The sequence below is a fragment of the Seriola dumerili genome, unplaced genomic scaffold (genome assembly GCF_002260705.1).
Source record: "Seriola dumerili isolate Sdu_G_001 unplaced genomic scaffold, Sdu_1.0 BDQW01000191.1, whole genome shotgun sequence".
Lineage (NCBI taxonomy): Eukaryota > Metazoa > Chordata > Actinopteri > Carangiformes > Carangidae > Seriola > Seriola dumerili.
Genome location: NW_019174446.1, coordinates 6,346,542 through 6,367,137, shown reverse-complemented (window position 1 = coordinate 6,367,137; position 20,596 = coordinate 6,346,542). Strand labels below are relative to the sequence as shown.

The 20,596-nt window shown below is 39.2% G+C and overlaps 1 protein-coding gene across 2 annotated transcripts; it reads right to left on the bottom strand.

Annotated features, from left to right (window-relative positions):
- Positions 1-1,169: 1,169 nt before the first annotated feature.
- ncoa7 (nuclear receptor coactivator 7) lies at positions 1,170-6,192 on the bottom strand. 2 transcript variants are annotated; one of them, XM_022753616.1, is made up of 7 exons: positions 6,072-6,192; positions 4,976-5,171; positions 3,468-3,620; positions 3,172-3,324; positions 2,886-2,981; positions 2,538-2,611; positions 1,170-2,340 (listed from the first exon to the last, which is right to left on the bottom strand). In XM_022753616.1, exons 1-7 carry the CDS (start codon positions 6,095-6,097, stop codon positions 2,202-2,204), a joined length of 837 nt encoding a protein of 278 aa, XP_022609337.1. In that variant the 5' UTR covers positions 6,098-6,192; the 3' UTR covers positions 1,170-2,201. The 2 variants fall into 2 exon arrangements, with proteins under 2 accessions (XP_022609337.1, XP_022609338.1); XM_022753617.1 differs by lacking the exons at positions 4,976-5,171; positions 6,072-6,192 and adding an exon at positions 3,908-4,051.
- Positions 6,193-20,596: the final 14,404 nt, after the last annotated feature.

Below are 20,596 nucleotides of genomic sequence, written 5' to 3'. Positions count from 1 at the left end.
TCCCCTCCTACAGTGGTGTAGAGTACCTGCTGGAGAACCCACATCCCTGCGTCATTCACTGTGGTTTTTCACCCTTTTCTGTTGTATTTCAGGTCAACCTCCAAACTTTAAAGCTCTGTTATTGCTTCAGACTTCTTTTTTGTTCTTGCTGGAAATGAAAAAAAGCTTTATGAGTCCTTTTCAAACCTTTCTGTCGTCACAGATTTGAAGTCATGCTTAACTCCACCAACATCATACAAAATACTACGACATACTATACAAAAATTAAAAGGAAACCTGTTATGCAGGTCTATTCTACTCTCAAAAATACATTTGAATTACCTTACTTATTTTAATGTGGTCTCATTTTGGCCAAGATGCACGCTGCACTGTGCAGTTGTATTGCTTGAAGCCCTGGGGTGTCTTGGCTCACTTTGTAACCCACCTGCATCTGCATCCCTTTCCACTGGGCCCAAAGTCATGCAGGTCAGGTGAAATAAAAACATTTAATTTGACAATAGGTGTGAAGGTGAAGAGGGTGTGACTGGCAATAGACAGATGGCCTGCCTCTTAGTCAGTGCATTTTATTATGGATGATTCAATCACTGTATTGGATGAATGGACAACAACATGAAACATAAAGCATCAGTGTTTATTGTTTTTTTTTGTGATTTGGTTCATCTCAGTATTTTTATTCAGACCATTTGTTGCTCAACTGCAGACCACTGAACAGTATCATTTCGTGTATGGTGTCCTGTAAACTTGTGATGTTGCAAACTGCCTTTGATGGATGGTTAGTTGGTATTTCCCTTTTCAGATTTTCCCAAGTTCCTAAAGGTGCAGCAACCTATTATCTGGGAGAGTGCAAGTTTGCATTGTTAGTTTTTCTGCTTACTTCTACTCCTGCTGTATTGTTTAATCTTTTTGTGTAAATACTTAATAGGAAATTGGTAGCTGTTCAACTTATCTTAATATATGCCTGTGTTTGTTCTGGTTGTACTCATTAGTCATATTGTAGCACAACTATACTGATGTAGATAATTGATTTTAGAGTCAAACAAATACGATGTGTCATATATACATATTTCTACCTGTTTTTCATTATTTTGAGTATGAAAAAACATCTTTCCTCCTCAATGGAAAAGCTGATGTTCATAGGTGAGGGTTTATTCATGACAAAATATAACCGCTTTAATCAGTGTCACCTGGAAAGTTTTAATGTGGTTTCACAAAAACATTGGCAGTGCCAGCACTGCCTGACAGACTCTGATTTGCACACAAAGAAATGTAAAACAAACAGACACACAGGAACATTTTTCTTAAAAATACATTTAAATATATAGATAGTAAAAAGATGTAAAAGATTTCAAATGTTTCCTTAAAACAGTATCCATCTACGTAAATGGGCAGGCAGGTGTTTCACTTTCAAAAAAATGAAGTGACAGTTAATGGCTGAGGTTACTTCCAACACAAATGGCACACTTCACACATAATAAGTTGTTCATAGTGCAACTCTATACTTTTATTTTTGAACCTGAGTGGTTAGGCCTTCATCTGCTGGTGCAGAACATTCAAACCAGACCTCAAGTCAGACAAAAACTCAAAAGTACCATTACAGGCCAGATAGGGCATTGTGGGTCCTATCATTTTACAGTGTTTTTTACCATAAATTAAATGTTTTATGACAGTTTATGTGTAAAATTTCACAAACAGATGTGGTTGTTAGACAGAAAATAATTTAAAAAAAAAACATTTCCTTAAAACCTGAATGTGCTTTCAGTAGTTGCAAACTTTTTATCCCACGGTGTTACACCTTGAACTTTGTATTATAATGCTCTCCATAACCAAAGGAGGGCATGGATTGCTTAAAGCTTCAGATGCCAGTTACATACTGGGCTAAGCATGGAGCTACAGATGAATAGCCAGTAGTTTAAAGCAGCAGGACCCTGGATCACAGGATTTCATCGAGCCACTTCTCTTTAACAGGCACAGATCAAACCGGTGTAAACAGAAAATCTGGCCCAAGAACCACCAGAACAGGCTTCACACTGTGTAAGCTAATCTCAGCCAGGTACACAGATGATACAGTAGCAACTGCTCTGTCAGGTTTTGTACAGTAGTGGCTAAACTGCATGTACTCCTTGAAGTCTTGAAGTTCTGTAACTCCAGACAATACTGTGGATTCTACTCTGTTTTTATATTGCCTTTTCAGATGTTCTCCCTCATTTCTGCACAGTCCAGACCTCGAGGTCTTGTACAATAAAGTCTTGCTGTGTGGAAAGTGGTGCGTTGTGGAAGGTGGGACAGGAGAAACTTGCACCATGGTACAGATCAGCATCCAGCCACAGAGCGAAGCCACCCCTATAGACAAGAAAAAATAACAGTTTAGCATCAAATCTTTTCGTGGTGATAACTGGCATTGTAATCTGTGATATCTCACAAGTAGTAAGTGACGTAATGACTTCATGGTCTTTTTATTACTTTATGACACTGACAGGTGTAACAGCTGCTTTTTCCTTTGGTGACCATGTCTATATTTCAATAACTGCATTACTTACTCTCCTCCTCCAATTTGCAGAGATTCCAAGTTGCCGCTCACAAAGTAGGAGTTCTCCCCGCTCCACCTGTACGCCTGGAGATATGCCAAATACAAGACATTAGAAACTAATACTCAGTGTCTAAATATATGAAATCTTAGGCAACAAAAACTTTTTTTTATCCCTATGTGAAACTTTTAACTTTCCTGAGATTGTGTTTAGTTTCTTAGACTAGAGAAATTAAATTCAATGTTTGAAAATTTTACTGTAAAGAAGACATTAAGTCTTGTAATAAAAAAAAAAAACTTGTGTCAGAGCTACTGCTAGACAGACTATAGGTAACTAAATAATGATCTATTCCACTCTTACCTGAAAGTCAGGGTTGAAGCTGAACAAGAAGGTTTCTCCGGTGCCATAGCAGTATTTACTGACTCTGAATGGATGTGATGAAAAAGCACCAAACACCTGAAAAGACCAAGGCAACGGTTATTGAAGTGGTCCCCACAGATATACCATTAATCAAGGTATCACTTTGAATTTTTTTAGATTGTATTGTATTGTGTTTTTTCTATAATAATAATAATAATAATAATAATAATAATAATAATATTTCATTTCATTATTTGCCTTGTGGTTTAAAGAAGAAGATGCAAACCTTCTTGTGCATGTCTTTGATGACCAGCAGCACAGGACTGTCCAGACCAGCCATATTCCTGTACAGTGTCTTCAGGCTGCTCCCATGGATGGCGGTGCTGTAGACAAGCTGCCATGGATAGCCCTGGGTCCTTGGTGGCATGTGAGCAGCGAGCTGTTGAAACATGAGTTGTTAATCAAAAAGATGTCAGACTGGCAGGTGTAAAAATAATGAGCCTAATTCATCGAGGCAAATCTTGCTGTAATTGAATTCATGCAAAACCACCCACTTAGACTGATGTGGCGGGTGTAACTTACTCGCTCCAGGTGGTGGTCATCCAGCAGCTGGCTGTGGTCGCTCAGGACAGGCAGAGCACCCTCACCTTCCTCCTGGTACTCAGGCTCCTCCGCCTCTGAGTCCTCCGAGCTGCTCAGACTCAGGCGGCGCTTGGCGTCCTTCACTCTGATAATCTGGAGGAAGACACAGGATGCAACAAGCCTTTTAGAAAACTGTCAAACTTTATTATTCCCACTCATGTCACTATTTCTGCTTCCCCCCCCCCTACATTACATAGAGTCTTGGTCTGAAAGTGCACGTGTAAAATCCAAAGGGTAAACTAAATTGTACTAGTACGTGCAGGTTTATCACCGCATTCTGCTAAGTGAACTCAGATTGCCCAGCTGGCTTGTAAGAACAAAGTTATCTTTAACTACATATATGCAGTAGCCTACATGATTACATGCTTCAGTGATCCTACCTCCACATACGGCTCCATACAATCACTGGCAAAGTAAAGTACTTTCATATTTTCTGGCAGCAGCTTCATGACTCCTCTTCTCTCTGTCAGTTTCTGAACTCTTAACACGCTGGGTTGCATCCATCGTTTTGTACCCTGCTCGTTACTTTCACTTTCCGCGTTTGAAACGTCATTGGTTAAAAACTTGTGTAGATGGATTTGCCATTGGTTAGATCGGGCACTGAAAGGTTTCTGTTCTCATGAAATGAAGCGCGGATTTTTGATTCAAGGAGGGGGTTAAGGAAAGGATGTCCATATATGGACATAGTGGGATTTCCCAGAACATCTGGGACAACAGCCAAGGACCCATATCCCCCAGTTACTGTAATCGGCAAGGTTTGATCCCGGTCTCCCCACCCCTCCTGCCCTTTCTAATGAGCCAGGTCTACTTCCAACTGAAGAAGGAGGTGTGCAGCATTGTGTTGAATCATATTCTGCAGGCTATTTTTTATTGTGAAAAAATTAAAATGATCCTGTATGGAAGAATCCTTTCCAATTATAGGAATTCAAACACTGTAAAATTTATTACATTTTCCAAAAGTTTCCATATGATGAGCATACCTCTCCTCTAGCGCCACCATCAGGCCTTTTCATTTCCATTTTGTTTTCCATTTCAACTTTTACAGCTGCTTTCTTTCTACTTGGTATGTAGCCAAGTTAGTTAATTTATTTTAATTGAAGAGGTTAGAGTATATTTAAGGTGTACAAGTATTAGAGAATGTTACAATTAAAATTATATTCAAACTGTAATGGGCTTCAGCACTTGTCTTGCATCAAATTCTGAATTCCACCTTATGCAGATTGTTGCATGCAGGTCTGCACAGTGCTGTTTTCAGAGTTGGTGTGGACTGTGGTGGGGCCCAATGTGATATCTTTTCATGGGTCCCAAAATCCCTGGTGGCACCCGTCTGTAACTGTTTTATCTGTAGAGCACTTATTGCCTTGACCTAATGATAAGCTACAGTCAAAGAGCCGCCGAGGGATTTTATGTCATCTCGAATCACATGTGTGTGTTAGTGCGCTCCTTACCTCCCAGTTTTTAGCAGTGGCGTTGACAGGGTTGCTGAGGAGCTTGTTGATCACAGCCACCTTGTTCTTCTCTACGACCAGATAGCGGTTCTGATGCTTCTCTCTAATGAGGAGGCGGGGCTGGCGGTGCTTCTTGTTGCCTTTAGTGTAGATATCTGGTGACCATTGCACAAAGAAGGTGTAGAGGTGGTCAACCCTGCAGGGGCAAAGAGAGAAAAAGCAAATAAGAATCATGTATTGTACCTAAACAGTGTGTTTATTCATATGGCCTGCTTTGCTTAAAAGGAATAGCTTTTAATATGAAATGGACTTCCACCATCAAACACCACTGCAGAGTTACAACGTCTAAATAATATTAGAGCTTAAATAAAAGAAAAGCAGAAAAGCAAACGTAATGTCATCTTAACTGGAATACAGTAAATCATTCTTATTCTCAAGGAGTGGTGTTGCTGCAATTTTAAAGCATTAATGACAGTTGGCCCAATCAACAAACTGTAAGTCAAACAAATTCCAGTCCACAATGCTAGCTGTGGAAACATGACTCAACATGAACAGGATGAAAGTGATGCATTCCTTGAGTATTTTATGAATTGAACCATTCTTTCCTGAGGAATGCTGAAAACAATTCCGTATACCGGAATTCATGGTATAAACCTACTTTGAATTTTTGGATGTCTGAACCAAATCAAGCCTCTGTCTTTTTCTTTCCCTCACTATCTCACTCTCTTCCTGTCAAACACACAATCTCCAACTCTTTGACCACCATAGATTAATTTGTCTTCTACTATTGAATGACCCCCCCCCCCCCCCCCCCCATGCTTTCCTTGCATCTTTGTACTAATAAATACACTCAGCACCAAGAACACTGAGCACTTCCATCTGACTTTGTAAAAGGTTTATTTCCGATGCATTTGATGTGATTTGATTTCAAATAAATACATTTAGAAGATTGGATTGAAAATCTTGTAAAAATTAAACAATCATTGCAATTCTAAGCTCATATTCTCTTGCAGCTAAATAACTCCGGATAACTCCACCATATTCAGGGACCAGCATAACAATGTTTAAAGCTGTCTTATTGATGTGTTTCACTTACTCTCCAACGCTGTAGGCAACTCCCATGGCTGACTGAAAATGAAGGTGTTGAAACTGTAAGGAGAAGGAGGGAGTAGATGGTTTGGAGGCTCAGTGCTGCAGCAGCATGTCCACTCTGAGGCCCTGCCATCGGTAGCCTTTTATACCTGCGGATCAATCGCTGAGATAAGCCCCTTTAACCATAAACCCTCCCTTTCTCCCCTGACAGCTCTACATGGCCGGCACGTATTCACACAAGGATTTCACAACGGTGCCTGAAAGCCAAAGCTGGTAACATATTAACTTGACCTGCTCTCGGTCCCTGTCCTTAAGTTTGGCTGGAATTCTGTGTCAAGGCTGTAGATCAGTGACCGAATGAGGTGGCTTGATAGAAAGATAAAGGTCTGCATGTCTATCAGTTTGATTGTCTTTTCATTGTGCCTTCTCATCTGTTTCTGTCTTTGCATCCCTTCAGTGGTGAGAAGTAAATTAATTCCATTTCCATTTCAGTGAACTCCGAGGTATTTGTGCTTTACCTGAGTGTCCCCATTCTCTGTGACTCCACCACTTCAAGGGGAAATATTGTCCTTTCTCCTCCGCTCATCTTACAGCTACAGTCACGGTTACTTGCACATTATTTTCTAAAAAACCTATGATCAGCATATAAAATCCGATGCATTGTCATACAGAACATGAAAGTACCTGAAGTAGTTAAAATGATGATGTCCACCTCAACCAGATACAACATTAAAATGCCCATTACATGTAAATGTGTCAGTAAAAACATTGTGTAATGATAATGAGCACTATTTTTTTTTGATACTTTTAAGTAAATTTACTTTAACAAGTGAGATGTAGATGTATTGACTAAAGAGTTGTAGAGGTGAGGGCAGTTGGATTTTGTCATGTTTGGACTGAACCAGGCTTGCTGTTTCCCCCTGTTTTCAGTCTTTATGCTAAGCTAAGCTAAACAGCTGCAAGCTTCAGGTACATACTGTATTTATTAAACAGACATCTGAGTGGTATAAATCTTCTCAGAACAAACTCTCATCAAGAAAACAAAATGGTGTATAACCCAAAATATCAAGCTATTCATTTAAATATGATTTCTCAGGCCATTTACTGAGAAAGGAGTATTTTACACTTTGGTACTTCACATGTGGATTAAGGAAAAGTTGTGGATACTTTTTACACCATTATTTCTGTCTCTCACTTTCTCTTATCTTTTTTCTTTCCCTTGGGGCTTCCCTGTTTTTCTCGGTTTTCCCTTGAGAAATATAAAAGGGGAAATGACAACAACCCCCCGAAAAGGGAAGTTTCTCTGAGCAGGATTGAAGAGTGTTTACGGGAATAATTGTGGTTTGACATAAAGGCTTGGAACAAGAATGTTATTCAATTTGGGAGTATTTGAGATTGTGCAATACAGCAACTGTCTATGACACATGCTACGGCAAGTATGTTTTATTCATTAATTGGTGCTCAGGGTCTGTGTTGTAGTATAGACATATTGTTTTTGGATTTATTCTTTAGTTTAGTTGTTCAGGTTGCAGGTTTGATTACACACAATGCCATGGACGGTTATCTGCCTGAATTTATCTCTTGAGGCCTTTATCTTAACTGTCTCCACTCTTTCAGGATTTGTCTCAGGCTCAAGCCTTAATATCAAGATTTAATCAAAGCAGCGAACCTTGATTGGAGTGTTGACCATTTATAAATTATCAGTGTTCAATACTAATCATTCAGACTTGATCAGTTTCCAGTGTGGGCTATTATCTCTGTAAAGTAATGCTCAAACAGAATCACAGAGTTGTTTGTTTATTCTGTCTGTGGTCATTGGGATTACTGGGTAAACACAAATAAAAAAGACTCCTCAATGCTTCTGGATCTTCTGAACATGCTGAGCTGTTGCATCAGTAATCCTGTTTGTGAGCTGCTTTGAGGCTTTTATAACAAAATAGCTTCACTTTCATCTCTAGATCTTTCTTCAGTCTTTTTGCTACTTCAGGAAATAATAATTTGGCCTGTTCATGTAGTTATACAAATTCAAAATGTGCAAAGTAAAACAGCTTCTTTAAAGCTAAAACAATTACAGCTATAATGATCCAGTTAAGTTACAAAATGATTGCTTATGATAATGGTCCCAGTACTCAAACACAGGTTTGTTCATATCAGGTCAGGAAATTACAATAGGGACACTCTGGGGTCAACAGTCAGCTACAATGTTCTTACACAAGAGAAATAGTAAATAGATCAATTTGAGACAGTGTCCAGTCAGACACACAGGCAAGATCAATAGGTAAGCACACAGGCACACAGACATATAGATATACATGCTTAAAAAGACTTGCATATGTGCAAACACCAGCGGCCGTGCATGCTCCCATACTCCAGCCTGATGCATGCATACGTGTCAGTCCAACGCATGAGTGCAGACACATGCATGTGTAGAAGAGTCACAGCTGATATTTTTTTTATGGGATTCATAATTTGAGGTTTATTTCTTCAATTAATGTACAATTCTATACAAAAACATTTCTATCCCTTTAAACGTGAGACAAATACTCAATATATCCTCTTTTCTTTTCTGTCATCATAGGGGACAGTGTCTGTATATATAAATAATAAATGGTAAATAAATTATATATATTGATATGTGTGATTGTATGATTTTTGTTGTTACTCTTTCTACAGCTGTGAAATTAAAGGGAATACAAAACTTAGGCATGAAATATGTTGAACTCAAAACTTTAGAGCGTGGTACAGTTTAACTACTTTTATCTGTGATAAAAAGCTTTTAAGTGACAAGATTTTGATGCAAACGTCGCTGAGATTCAGATTAAACTTGAACACAGACCATTTTTAATCATTTGAGGAGTTCTCTTTTTAAGGCAGGATAGTGAGACAAACCGATTAGGAGGCAACTGTTCGATTGATATAAGTGGGTAATTTATTCCACTGTAACTGCAAACAAGTGGGTTCAACAAATGAATCAATAAGTTTCAGAAATCAGACCATCAGATATTTTTGGGTCTTGTCCCAGGGGCTGTGTGTCTCTGAGAAATGATGTGTGTATACAGTACATTTGCACATCATCTCTCTCACACACACACACACACACACACACACACACACAAAACACACTTTCTTGGCAGTAATTTGTGGCATGAGTATGCAGAGCCGTTACTGCTTCACCTCTCCCCCAATTCTTGTAAATCCATTCTGCCCCATTCATCTACTCTTCCAAACTACCATGGGAAAAACCTCCATTAACTGGTTTGCTCAGTTGTGTGCATTTGAAATCAGGCATGCAGGCACACATGCACGTAAACCGGCATTACTCTGCAGGATGACATACAGTATGTCTTGTTTACTCCTGCAGGTGTTCTGGTTTTGGCACCTTGAATGTCAATGTATTTTGTTTTGACAACTTGTAGCTGCAGGTTGGTCTACTCTGAAACCCAGTGTTTCCAGTAAGGGTGTCTCTGCAACACAACAGTTATGTGTGAGCAAGCAGGAGGAGCTTGGCGGCTTTTCAGACATCTCCAGCCAAGGTGACCATAACTGGTAGATAAATCCAAAGACTTATTGTTTTAGTGTTTCGGTGCGGTAAGATGCCTCATGGGTCCCAGTGTACTTCTGCAAGACCATTGTCTTGCCACAGATATTTAACATAAGATCATGTATGTATGTATGTATGTATGCATGTATATTGTGTTTAAATAATCTTTAAGGTTTCATGTCAGTGAAAATTAATAACATCACATTCACACTTGCTCAAATGAAACTTTCAGTTAGTAATTATGGAAAATGACACATGGGTAAATCATATAATACTCAAGTCCCAAAGTAGCCTTTAGTATGTAAAGTATCTTTATGGCTGTAAAAAAAATTAGATCAGTCTGTACTTAAACGACATAGGATGAAAGAAACACCAGCACAAGTAGGTTGCAGAATTTGAAAACATGATACAACCTCATTAACATCAACTTCCTTTTCTTCAGTTCAAGAGTAGATGACCTTGTCTACCACCTCTGTGATTTCCTTAGAAGGTTAGAGTTTTCTAGAGATGCAGTGAAGCCAGACTAACAGCACAGCTCATGTCTTTCTTTCTGTGGTTGATGCTCACTCCCACTGTATGTTACCTGTCGGAGCAAGAAGATTTTACACCTGGGTTCCACATTCAAGTGTGTGAGGCGATACACATTCCTATTGTCAATTTGTTTCGCTGATTAACAGTTGGTAACAGTCAAAAGAAGTGCAGCAACGTGCAGGAAAAGGCAGTGAAGGCAAGTAAACATGGATGTTAACAAATTTTGTAACAAAATAAATCAAACTGGTATAATAATCACAAACCACGATTGAGAAGCTTTGCATATTTTTTTACAGAATTGTTATCAAAATCCAAAGGATATTATTTTTGAGCTTGTGCTTTAATCATATTTGTTCCTATAAATATCCATCTTTACAACAATAACTTGTGTGTTTCTGGAGTCACTATGAAGCTGAACTGAAGCAGTGAAGAGGTCATTTAAAGTAACATGACCACAGGATGAACCTTGTAGGGGCATTGATTTTCAGCCATCCAAAAGTCCGTTTGAGGTTATTGCTAAAACCCACGAAGTGAATGCATGTGTGTAGGCACAGGATGTGTGTTTGTGCGCATGCATGCGCGTGTGTGTGTATGTGTGTTGCTGGGCCATGCCTGATTTCTGTTTATGACTGTATATTTATGTTTAAGATATCCTCATTGTGGATGCAAGTCAACAGTGTACGTGTCTAAATGATAATGAAACAGGACTGGACATTTGTCAATCAATTCAGAGAGCATGGCCACGGTTCACAAAAAGGTTACAGGTGAAAGTGTATCAGCCTGGGAGGCCTGCTGGATCAGTTTTACATGTGAATATCCATACTATACAAAATTGTAATCTGTAACTGTAAAAGATGATTCAGATCAACAGAACCAAACCGATAAAGCCAGGTTAAATCAGTCACTCCCCTCAAGATGTTCTACATTGCTATTTTTCAGTGTGATTATACATTGTGCTAAAAAAAAAAAAATTGAAAAACTAATGCTTCAGGCAGATATCTGGTGGCCTTGATTTCAAACTCAGTTGTAGAATGCAAAGTGTAAAAAGTGATTTTAATCCGCGTCTCTCCAGCAAACTGGTGGATTTGGCTTCAGTGTAAAAAGGGCAGTTTTGAAACACAGACTTGTATTAAACCAGATTAAGATTTAAGGACAACTCGAGCTGTCCCCGAGTCTATAAAGGATGGCTCTAACTTGTTTTGTTCTTGATGTAAAAATGGTGTGTTTTTCCAAACTCCCTTCAGTGGGTGTCCTGTCTCTATTTGGTTGTGATTAGTCATAGACCCTTCCCCAATGGCAGGTCGTTGGGAAGTATTAGTGTGCGAAAGCAGGTTAATGCAATTATGCTTTTGTTCTTTTTTTGTCTGCATGCTGAGAAGCCAAATCTCAGCGCTCACAGAACTGGTTTAGACTGGATACAGCACTGCTTAGTGTGTGTGTGTGTGTGTGTGTGTGTGTGTGTGTGTGTGTGTGTGTGTGTGTGTGTGTGTGTTTGCTTGGGACAAGAATATACAGTATCAATACAAAGTGTAAGCTTACCGTACATGCATTTTGGAAACTTATTCTGTATATGGGACCAATACTCATTGTCTTACTCTCTGTTCCTTCCCCTCCTCTCTCACCCAGTTGTAACCTCTGTGAGGCAAACCGCTTAGCTAGCATTCTGTTCCCAGGGGCATTTAACTTTAAATGCCATTTAGTGACACACTGATGCAATGTGTATAGCATCAGGTAGTAAAGGACTGATTTAAGCCTGATGACAGTGTAATAGCTCTCACTGTGCTGTGTCAGTGAGGGTTAATCAGTGATGTTTCAGAGACAGTAAGGTTTCCATTGACCCACATACAGGACAAGAGTCATTGTGGGTAACAGAGGTTAAGAAAGAGCACAAGTGAACACTTTCTAACATGTTCAAGAAGCCATAATGGAACTTCCTCTCCAGTTGCGGCCTCGATTCAAGGGAAACTGAGTGGGTACAAGATGAAACAAGGGTTTTGCCAGGAAATAAACACCATTAACTCCACCATTGAGGTTATACTTGCACACCTGCTTGTTTGTTTGTTTGTCCACAAGATTATGCTGAAAGTTTTCAAAACTCTTTGATTATCTCTTAACTTTTTATTTAGATCCACCAACAGGTGATAATTTTAATTTGTCCAATATTTTCATCAGCCTCAGCTCAACTTAGTGCATAATTAGAGGCAGTATGGGACATATTTTCAGGAGGTTTACGTGTTTGTTCCTACAGTTTACTTAGACAAGACATCAATGACTGCTACAGTTGGAGACTTACAGCACTTCTCATTTTCAGTGTTTTATAAAGATTTGTAGCCTTATCTGTCTCCAGGAGCTGTCACAGCAAGAAAGACAATATTCATCTTTGTTATCACCTCTGAGCTCATAAATCTGACTGCTGTCTGTATTAAAATCAAGGTTTTAAAAAAGTATGTTGTATGATAATGTCAGTTTAACTGACTCTGGTTGTCTGCCAAAACCAACCTGACTGGCAGCAAACTGAACCACAGTCACCTCTGCACTTCAGACCAGAGTTGCTTTTACACAGCAACAGCAAATGCTAGTGTCATAACCCCTGTCCATTTTACTGCTGCTCTGCAGACTTCTATGAAGTGAACTGCCGTAAAACTATATAAAGATGGGTCTTTATATAGATAAATGGCCCAGTGACAGCACAAAAAAGAAATGCAAAAAGGCAATAACGAATACAAAAAATTAAAAAAGATAAGCAACAGATAATATAATATAGTATAGTAATGTACAATAGATGTCAAAATATGTCAAACATAAAGAATATTGCAAAGATGCTGTGTGCTTATTTTTGCACATAGTGAGTTCGTCAGTTATGGTGTTTGTGGTCTACAGCAGCAGGAAGGAAAGACCTGTGGTATCTCTCTTTCACACAGCCTGTTGCTGAGGGAGCTGCTCCTTGCTGTCAAAGTGTCCTGCATGGGGTGGTAGAGCACAAGATAGAAAATGGCAGAACAGAGCCAGAACTGTTCCCTGCTCCCGTGCTGCAGACAACCCTGTCACACACACACAATCCTGTATCTTCACGTACTGTGGTTGGTCGGTGAGGTAGTCGAGGATCCATGCAGTGAGGTGGTCCACTACTGTGTACTCCAGCTTGGAGCATGGGTTGGTTTTCAAAGCACTGGAGAGGTCAAAGAACATGATTCTCACAGTACTCCCGGCCTTTTCCAGTAAGAGAGAGGGATCTATGTATCATCTACCCCAATGCCAGACTGCAAACTGTAGCGGGTCCATCCATGGGCTCACCAGGAAGTGAAGATGGACAGAGACCAGCCTCTCCAGGGTCTTCATTAGGCAGGATGTCAGTGCCACTGGCCTGTAGCTGTTGAGATCCTTGTGGTACAGGGTGTTTGGCACTGGTACCATGCAGGATGTTTTCCAAAGCTTTGGCACTCTCCCCAGCTTCAGGCTCAGGTTTAGGATATGCGCAACTATCCTGCACTGTTGGTCTGTGCAGGACCTGAGGAGCCTTGAGCTGATGGCATCTGGACCAGCAGTCTTTTTCGCCTTGATCCTCCTGAGTTCTCTCCTCACCTGGTTTGTTGTGAGGGATGGGTTGGAGATGGGTGGCTGTGTGGTGGAGATTGTGGATGTCGGTGAAGGGCAGTCAACGGGGAACTGGAATAAGACTTAAGTTCTGGGGAGTCTTATACCCCCCAAAAAAGTCCCTGCTTGGGGGTAGTACTTTCTGAAGCTTCAGAAAATGTCAGGGTTGTCCAGGCTTTGTTGTCCATTTTAGCTTCAGATGTCGTCTTCTCACTGTATTGTTATACATTGAAATGACAGAGACTGTCCTCCAGTGAAAAATGACACCAGAGGTCGTCTGTGCAAACAGCTTATTATGACCTAAAGTTTTGTTGTATTGTTAGTCAACCTCTAGTGGCCATAGTAGTTGTGACAGGAGCAAAGGAGGAAGCCAGGCTACGTAGTGTATAGAGTGAGAAAGCCCACTTTAGGATTGGGATGGGGTCGATGGACTTTAACACAGGAAACCAATAATCAACGTTGTGTTTGTTTGTTTTTTTATCCATGACTTTTGTAAATTTGTAAAATGGCATCGCTCATTTTTCCAGTCAGACGTGTAAAACATCACAAAGTTCATCCTAATTTGTTTCCATACTTAAAGTTAACTCAGTGGTTTCAGTGACCTGTCAGTTCTTCCTGCCCCGCTGCCAGCTCACGTGTTACACATACAGCACACTGGCATGATTTCAGTCCAGATCTGAGGTCAATGGCAGTGACCCATTTCTGGTCTACACGCAGAGACGACTTTGACTTAGACAGAGGTTTGCGAGAAGGTTGTAGTGCTTTTTCTCAGTTTAAACTCATAAATGCTTATCAGAGGTATAGTATCTTTGTGTAAAACCAATTTAGAAAGAGTGTCATTGCAAAGTTCAACCTGGTTCATTCTTGGATGAGTTGCAGCTCTGCACAGGATCTTTTCAGGAGACCATAGTATGTATATGTAAATACAACTATGCAGTACCCTGTTTGTTAGAGGTCCCATATTTTACACTTTTCCAATGTTTTATATGAAGTGTTGATATCCATAAGAAGATGTATTTGTGGTTTTAAGTAGCAAAAGCCATCTCAATGTAATAACATCTCCTCTCTCAGGCTTCTCTCTGGCGCTCTAGCAACAGCAGGTCAGTGAGCCAATCAGAAGAGAGCCTCTGAGCCTAACTTCTGATTGGCTGACTGTTTTCTGAGTGATCTAATAAAAATAAAGCAGATTTCAGCTAAACACTCAGAGAAATAAATCCTGCAAGGTTGGACAGTCGGTCCAGTTGGGCCGGGCTTGGGGCCGGGTTTGGAACATGGCAAATTTGCAGAAGTCTTGACAGCACCATTTCTGAATACAGGCTGTGTGCATTTCTCTGTAGACTGAGTGCTGTGATACTTTCACAGAATTATAATAGAACCTAGACCTGCTTTATGATAAAAAAAAGACATGGAAATTTCATTTTATACAATATAGGACCTTTAATGAAGATGTATGTCTACTGCAGATTATTCAACCATCTGAAAATTAACCAATAAAAATCCAGTTCAAACATCAAATTAAACCAAAATGGTACACTAAAAACTGTGCAGGACAAGAGTACAGAAATTTATTTGTGCAGAATCCAACACTGATAGACTTAAAGTGTTTTGTTAATATTCTACCAAGCGTAACTGAGATTAGCTGATGTGGCAGTATTTGCTTTGAAGGACACTTAGAATATTAGAAAAAAATGCTGGATTAGTCATCTCATGTTAATGACTCTCAGTTTTACAAGTAAAGGTGAGATTGCAGCATGGGAAAAAAGTTAATATCCTGTTTGGGTCTAGAGAAGCTTTTTAAGTCAGGGAATGTTACTCAACTGACATCATTTACTGTAGGTAATATGTATCAATATAAATACTCCTGGGCTTTCAATTAATGCACTACATTTTAATTAATAAACAAATAAACTGAATAAAATTAACATAAAATGTACATTAATATGTGATGGTTATGTTTATCTGTTCTATTGTAATAAATAAACATAGACATAAAACTTTACTATATGATATATGTTTAATGTATATCTGATGCATGATGATTTTTTAGCAGTACCACTTAATTGCACAGTGGAAGGTTGTAAAAAAAAAAAAACTGTTGCCACATGAGATACCGCTTAAGGAAATGCGGTAAGTGTTTCAATCTGTTTCCTTTATTGGAAAACGAAAAAAAATACAAAGCAGTTTGTAACAGGCAACTCAGCATGAACCCTAAACATCCTGAAGTTTATATGATGGTATATCAGCACTTTGACAGGAAAAGCATAGGTGTCAATAATAGAATGAATGATGGCTGGATCCCATTTAGGTGCAGTTTCAGGGTCCGGGTATCGTTCCTTCTGGTTCATTGCCACACCGTTGTGGCTTACTGGGATCCCGGAACAGAACAGAGCCATTATTAATGTTATTAATAACACTTGTGCATGCAGTGAAAAAGGACTATTTTGCAAGTTGAATTATGGAAATATGCAACCCATAAAACATTAAGAATTATCCAATGATATGGCTGCTGCTGCTGCTGCTGCTGCTGCTGCTGCCACCACAAGTGGGCAGTAAACTACATGATGAATGCACACAGGCAATATCAGAATGCTTTAGGGCTGCTCGATTATGGCAAAAATCATAATCATAATCATAATTATCATTATAAACTCGTTGACTTTGGAAACATCACACATTCATTGAACAATATACTGAACTAAAAAAAGCTTTGTCTTTTTAAATAGATAGATAGATAGATAGATAGATAGATAGATAGATAGATAGATAGATAGATAGATAGATAGATAGATAGATAGATAGATAGATAGATAGAACACATCTTAACATCAAGCACTACCAAAAAACAGAATGCACACAATAATTATTGTATCTCGATTATCAGATTCATTCAAAGCATAGCATCTAAAATTTTCCACAAAAATCATTTCATAGGTTAAATAAAGTATATTTAAGGAATTGTGTTATAGATGGAACAGATGTAACAGGCCATGGGGGTTTTGAGTTTATCTTTACTATAATTACTGTGCCAATGTACCTTAAAGGATAGGGTCACAATTTCATGTCAGAAGTTAATTATACTCAAAACAACTAATTAGATGATTTAATTTTTCTTAGAAAAATGAATGTTAAACTTGTTATTACTTAAAAATTATTAAAATCTATTTGGACAACATTTGTTATCATTGATATTCACATGTTAAGCTTGTAAATTCCCACCATCACTGTGGAATTTATATTTTATGTGCTATCTTTTTGACATCTTGATCTCTGTGGCATAAAACATTTTAATTCAATATTTCTTTTTTCATTAGCATTTGTCTGCATTTAAAGTTTTTAAAATCAAATGAGCTCCATTGCTGGATTTAGTGGGTGAAGAGCTGTGCATGAAACTCAGATGATGTTTGGAGGATCGATGAGGGCCTCTGCTGGAAAGAAGAGGTAATGCACAACACAGTGAATGAAGTAGAATACCATTTTATCACTCTTTAAAATGGGAAACCTTAACTGGTTGCAGCCAAACACTCGATAATAATGGATATATTCTGTGCAGGTGATGCAAATACATGGAGTTAAGCAGTATTTCCAAACTTAATGTAACTGTGAAGCTTATTTCACTGTCACTCTTCAAATAAATGTTTTCTGGAATTGTCAGTTTACCTCTACCTGACTGTACAGCCATCACACATATCAAATAAGTTAGAGCAGTATTAAGGGGTGACTAGAATTTGGGGGTGCTGCCACGTCCGACAATTTATTCACACCCATTTCCTGCAGTGAAGTGGCAGGTGAGTGGAGGTTAGAGAGAAGCCACGGTTTGAATATCTCTCTCTAGCTTTCTTTTTTCATCATTGTTTCTTGCAGTCGATTCCCATATTTAAACACTTTTTGCATTTTTGCCTTCGAACATGGTTGGACAGCACGTTGTATAAACTGTTTCTTTTAAAGAATACCCCGGCCTTTCCAGGCATCATTGGCATCAAACTTGTGGGGACCATGTGACTTACTCTTAGTCTCTGTGTGTAAAAATAACTTTTAAGATTATAATGTGAAGTTACAAGCTGAAGTTATTTTTTAGAAACCAGAATGTGTTAGTTCATTTAAATGTTAGGATCATATTCATTGATTTGGAGTGCTGTCATATACAAGGTTTTATTAATTGTTTGTGGTTTTATCTTTAACTGTCCAACCATTACCAACAAGGGAATACAAAAAGATTAAGAAAATAAAAGATCCCAATGTGTATAACTGTAATAAATTACATTCAGTTACAAAAATTATGATTAGAAAAAGTTGATTTTAAAAGCTTTAAACTTAATCTATGCTTCTCTTCTAGGTGGATACAAATAAAATACAACAAATACATACTATATGTTTCCCCAGTCACACAAGTTACTTACAAGTTACAAAAGTCTCATGCACTTCATTCTATTACCACCCCACACCGGACAGTGGTCCCATTTAATGAGACATGTATTTCATTTGCAGTATTGCACATTTGGTGTTTTTGATTCAAGCCTTAAAAATACTGTTAATATGCAATGTGTAATACATGAAGTGTTCACCTCTGCTAAAAGCTGTTTCAGTCGAAAGTCAGGAAGTAGTTGAGAAACTCAGGAGACACGGGAACTTGGCTCTTGGGTCTTATGCAACATCATAACTGATCTCAGAACAGTAGAAGCTGAGTTGAGGGCAGCTTGACAAGCACACTTTGTCACACAAAACAATGCTGCTCTGATCTACGCGTGACAAGCTCCAGCCGTACAGGACTGTGGATGTGTGGGTGTGTCTGTGGGCCATGATGTGGGCGTATGTGTGTTTGCCCTTCAGTTATCCTCGTAAACAAGAAAGTCAAGAGCACCCAATTTGTGACGCTAGCTCTCTCTTCCAATCCTAAACTGACACACAAATAAATAATAGACTGCTAGACAGCAACTACTGAAGCATCAAAGTATTTGTCAAGTATTAAAATACTTTGTTGTGTATTAAAAATACTTTGCTGTAGTTAATATAACATTTAATATTGGGCGCCAGGCAGCAAATGTTATCAGTCCTGCCTGTCTGTAACATTGATAGACAGTGTTAATTTAACAGGATAACACAATTATTTGTGTCTGAAATGTGTGATATTTCTCTTAAAGTCCCAGATTGAAGCTGAGAAGACTTGACTAGCAACTAGACAGAAACAGCAGCAGCCTTCCTTACCAACTCTATTTGATCAGCAACAAAAATATTTTCTTTTTACACTACCCCAGACGACCTAAAAATTGTGTTGTCATTGATGTTATTGTTCGAATTATTCTAATCATTATTTAAAAAAAGGGTTAGGATTAGGGTTAGGGTCATTTTTTCTCCCTGTGGTATCAAAAATGATATCAAGTATTTTCCTGGGTATCGGTATCAAGTTTCAAATTCTAGTATTGTGACAACCCTACTGTCAGTTTGAGAATGAAACAATTTTAAGTTGTAAACGTGCTATTGACAACTGTATCCTGTAAGTGCTGTGATATTATTTACCAGCCACAACAGCAGGGCTGGTGTTGGTCCTGGTGCTACTTCTTACTATCTTATTACAGATATTCCTGTGTACGGTGTCCCTGCTACTACTTGGAAAGCATAGTAACTGCGTAATTTTGGAAGTTTTTGCCGGTTGTTGCGAGTTTCGGGCAGCAGGGGTGTGTAAACTCACGCCCTGAGAAACCGATCATATTGTGCTGCTAATTCAGAGAATGTAGGCCTACTCAGGTACATGCAATCAAACTGACATGTGAACAGCTGTGTTCAATTAAGCTCATGCTATTTCAGTAGCAGCAGAAGCGTCGGCCCTCGTGTTCAGTCCACCTCAGCAAGGCCATAAACATAGTGACTTAGCGCTGTAACTATGTGCTTCAACCCCATTCCTGTGGTCACTGGCATACGTACAAAAGCATAATTATGCAATAGGCAAAGAAACCTGGCTAATTTCAGGCCACTGCCACAAACCTCACGTCTCTCCTTTTTCAGCCCTCCCACTGAGAGCGATGTGTCAAAACTTCTTACCAGTAGTTGCCAGAGCCAGACAGCCAGAGCTGCAGGTGAGTCTTCACTTCTTATTTTGGTGGATCAGCAGCCTTTGATACATTGAACCACTCGCATGCCTTCTCATATTAGCACTATACTGTTGACACACCAGTCTCCTGTGTCATATTCCTGTGTTTTGTTGACCCATCCGTCCACCCCAACCTCCTCCTACAGTTACTGTTCACTTTTTACTTACGGTTACTGTTTGATGACCAGCTCTCTTTCTCCAACCATTTTGCATCCATCTCCATCTCATGCCACTTTGCTCTTTGTGAAATCAGAAAAATCAGGCCTTATGTGAGACAGCACATCACCCAGCTCTTAGTCCAAGTCATGGTTATCTCTTCACTGCAATCACTCCAATGCTCTTCTGGTGGGCCTTCCTTTGTGCACAATGAAAACCTTGCAGATGGTCCAGAATGTTGCACCCCCCCCTCATCTTCCATCTGCCCAAAAGGGCACATGTCACTCCACTATTCATCGACCTACACTGGCTACCCTGAATCAAATTCAAGTCACTAATGTTTGCCTTCAGAATGACTTCTGGGTCTGTTCCCATCTGCTTAAATCAATCATCTAGGCTTATGCTCCCTTTCAGCCACTGTGTTCCTCCAAGGAATGTCGTCTGGTATTGCCATCCCTGCACACAAGGCAGTCTCAGTCCAGACTGTTCTCATCTGTGGTTCCCCGATGGTGGGATGAGCTACCGAATTTTATCAGAGCAGAGGCGTCCCTCTCTATCTTTCACAATGTCTTGAAAACTCATCTCTTCCAAGAGCACTGTCTTTCTTAAAACCCTAACATGT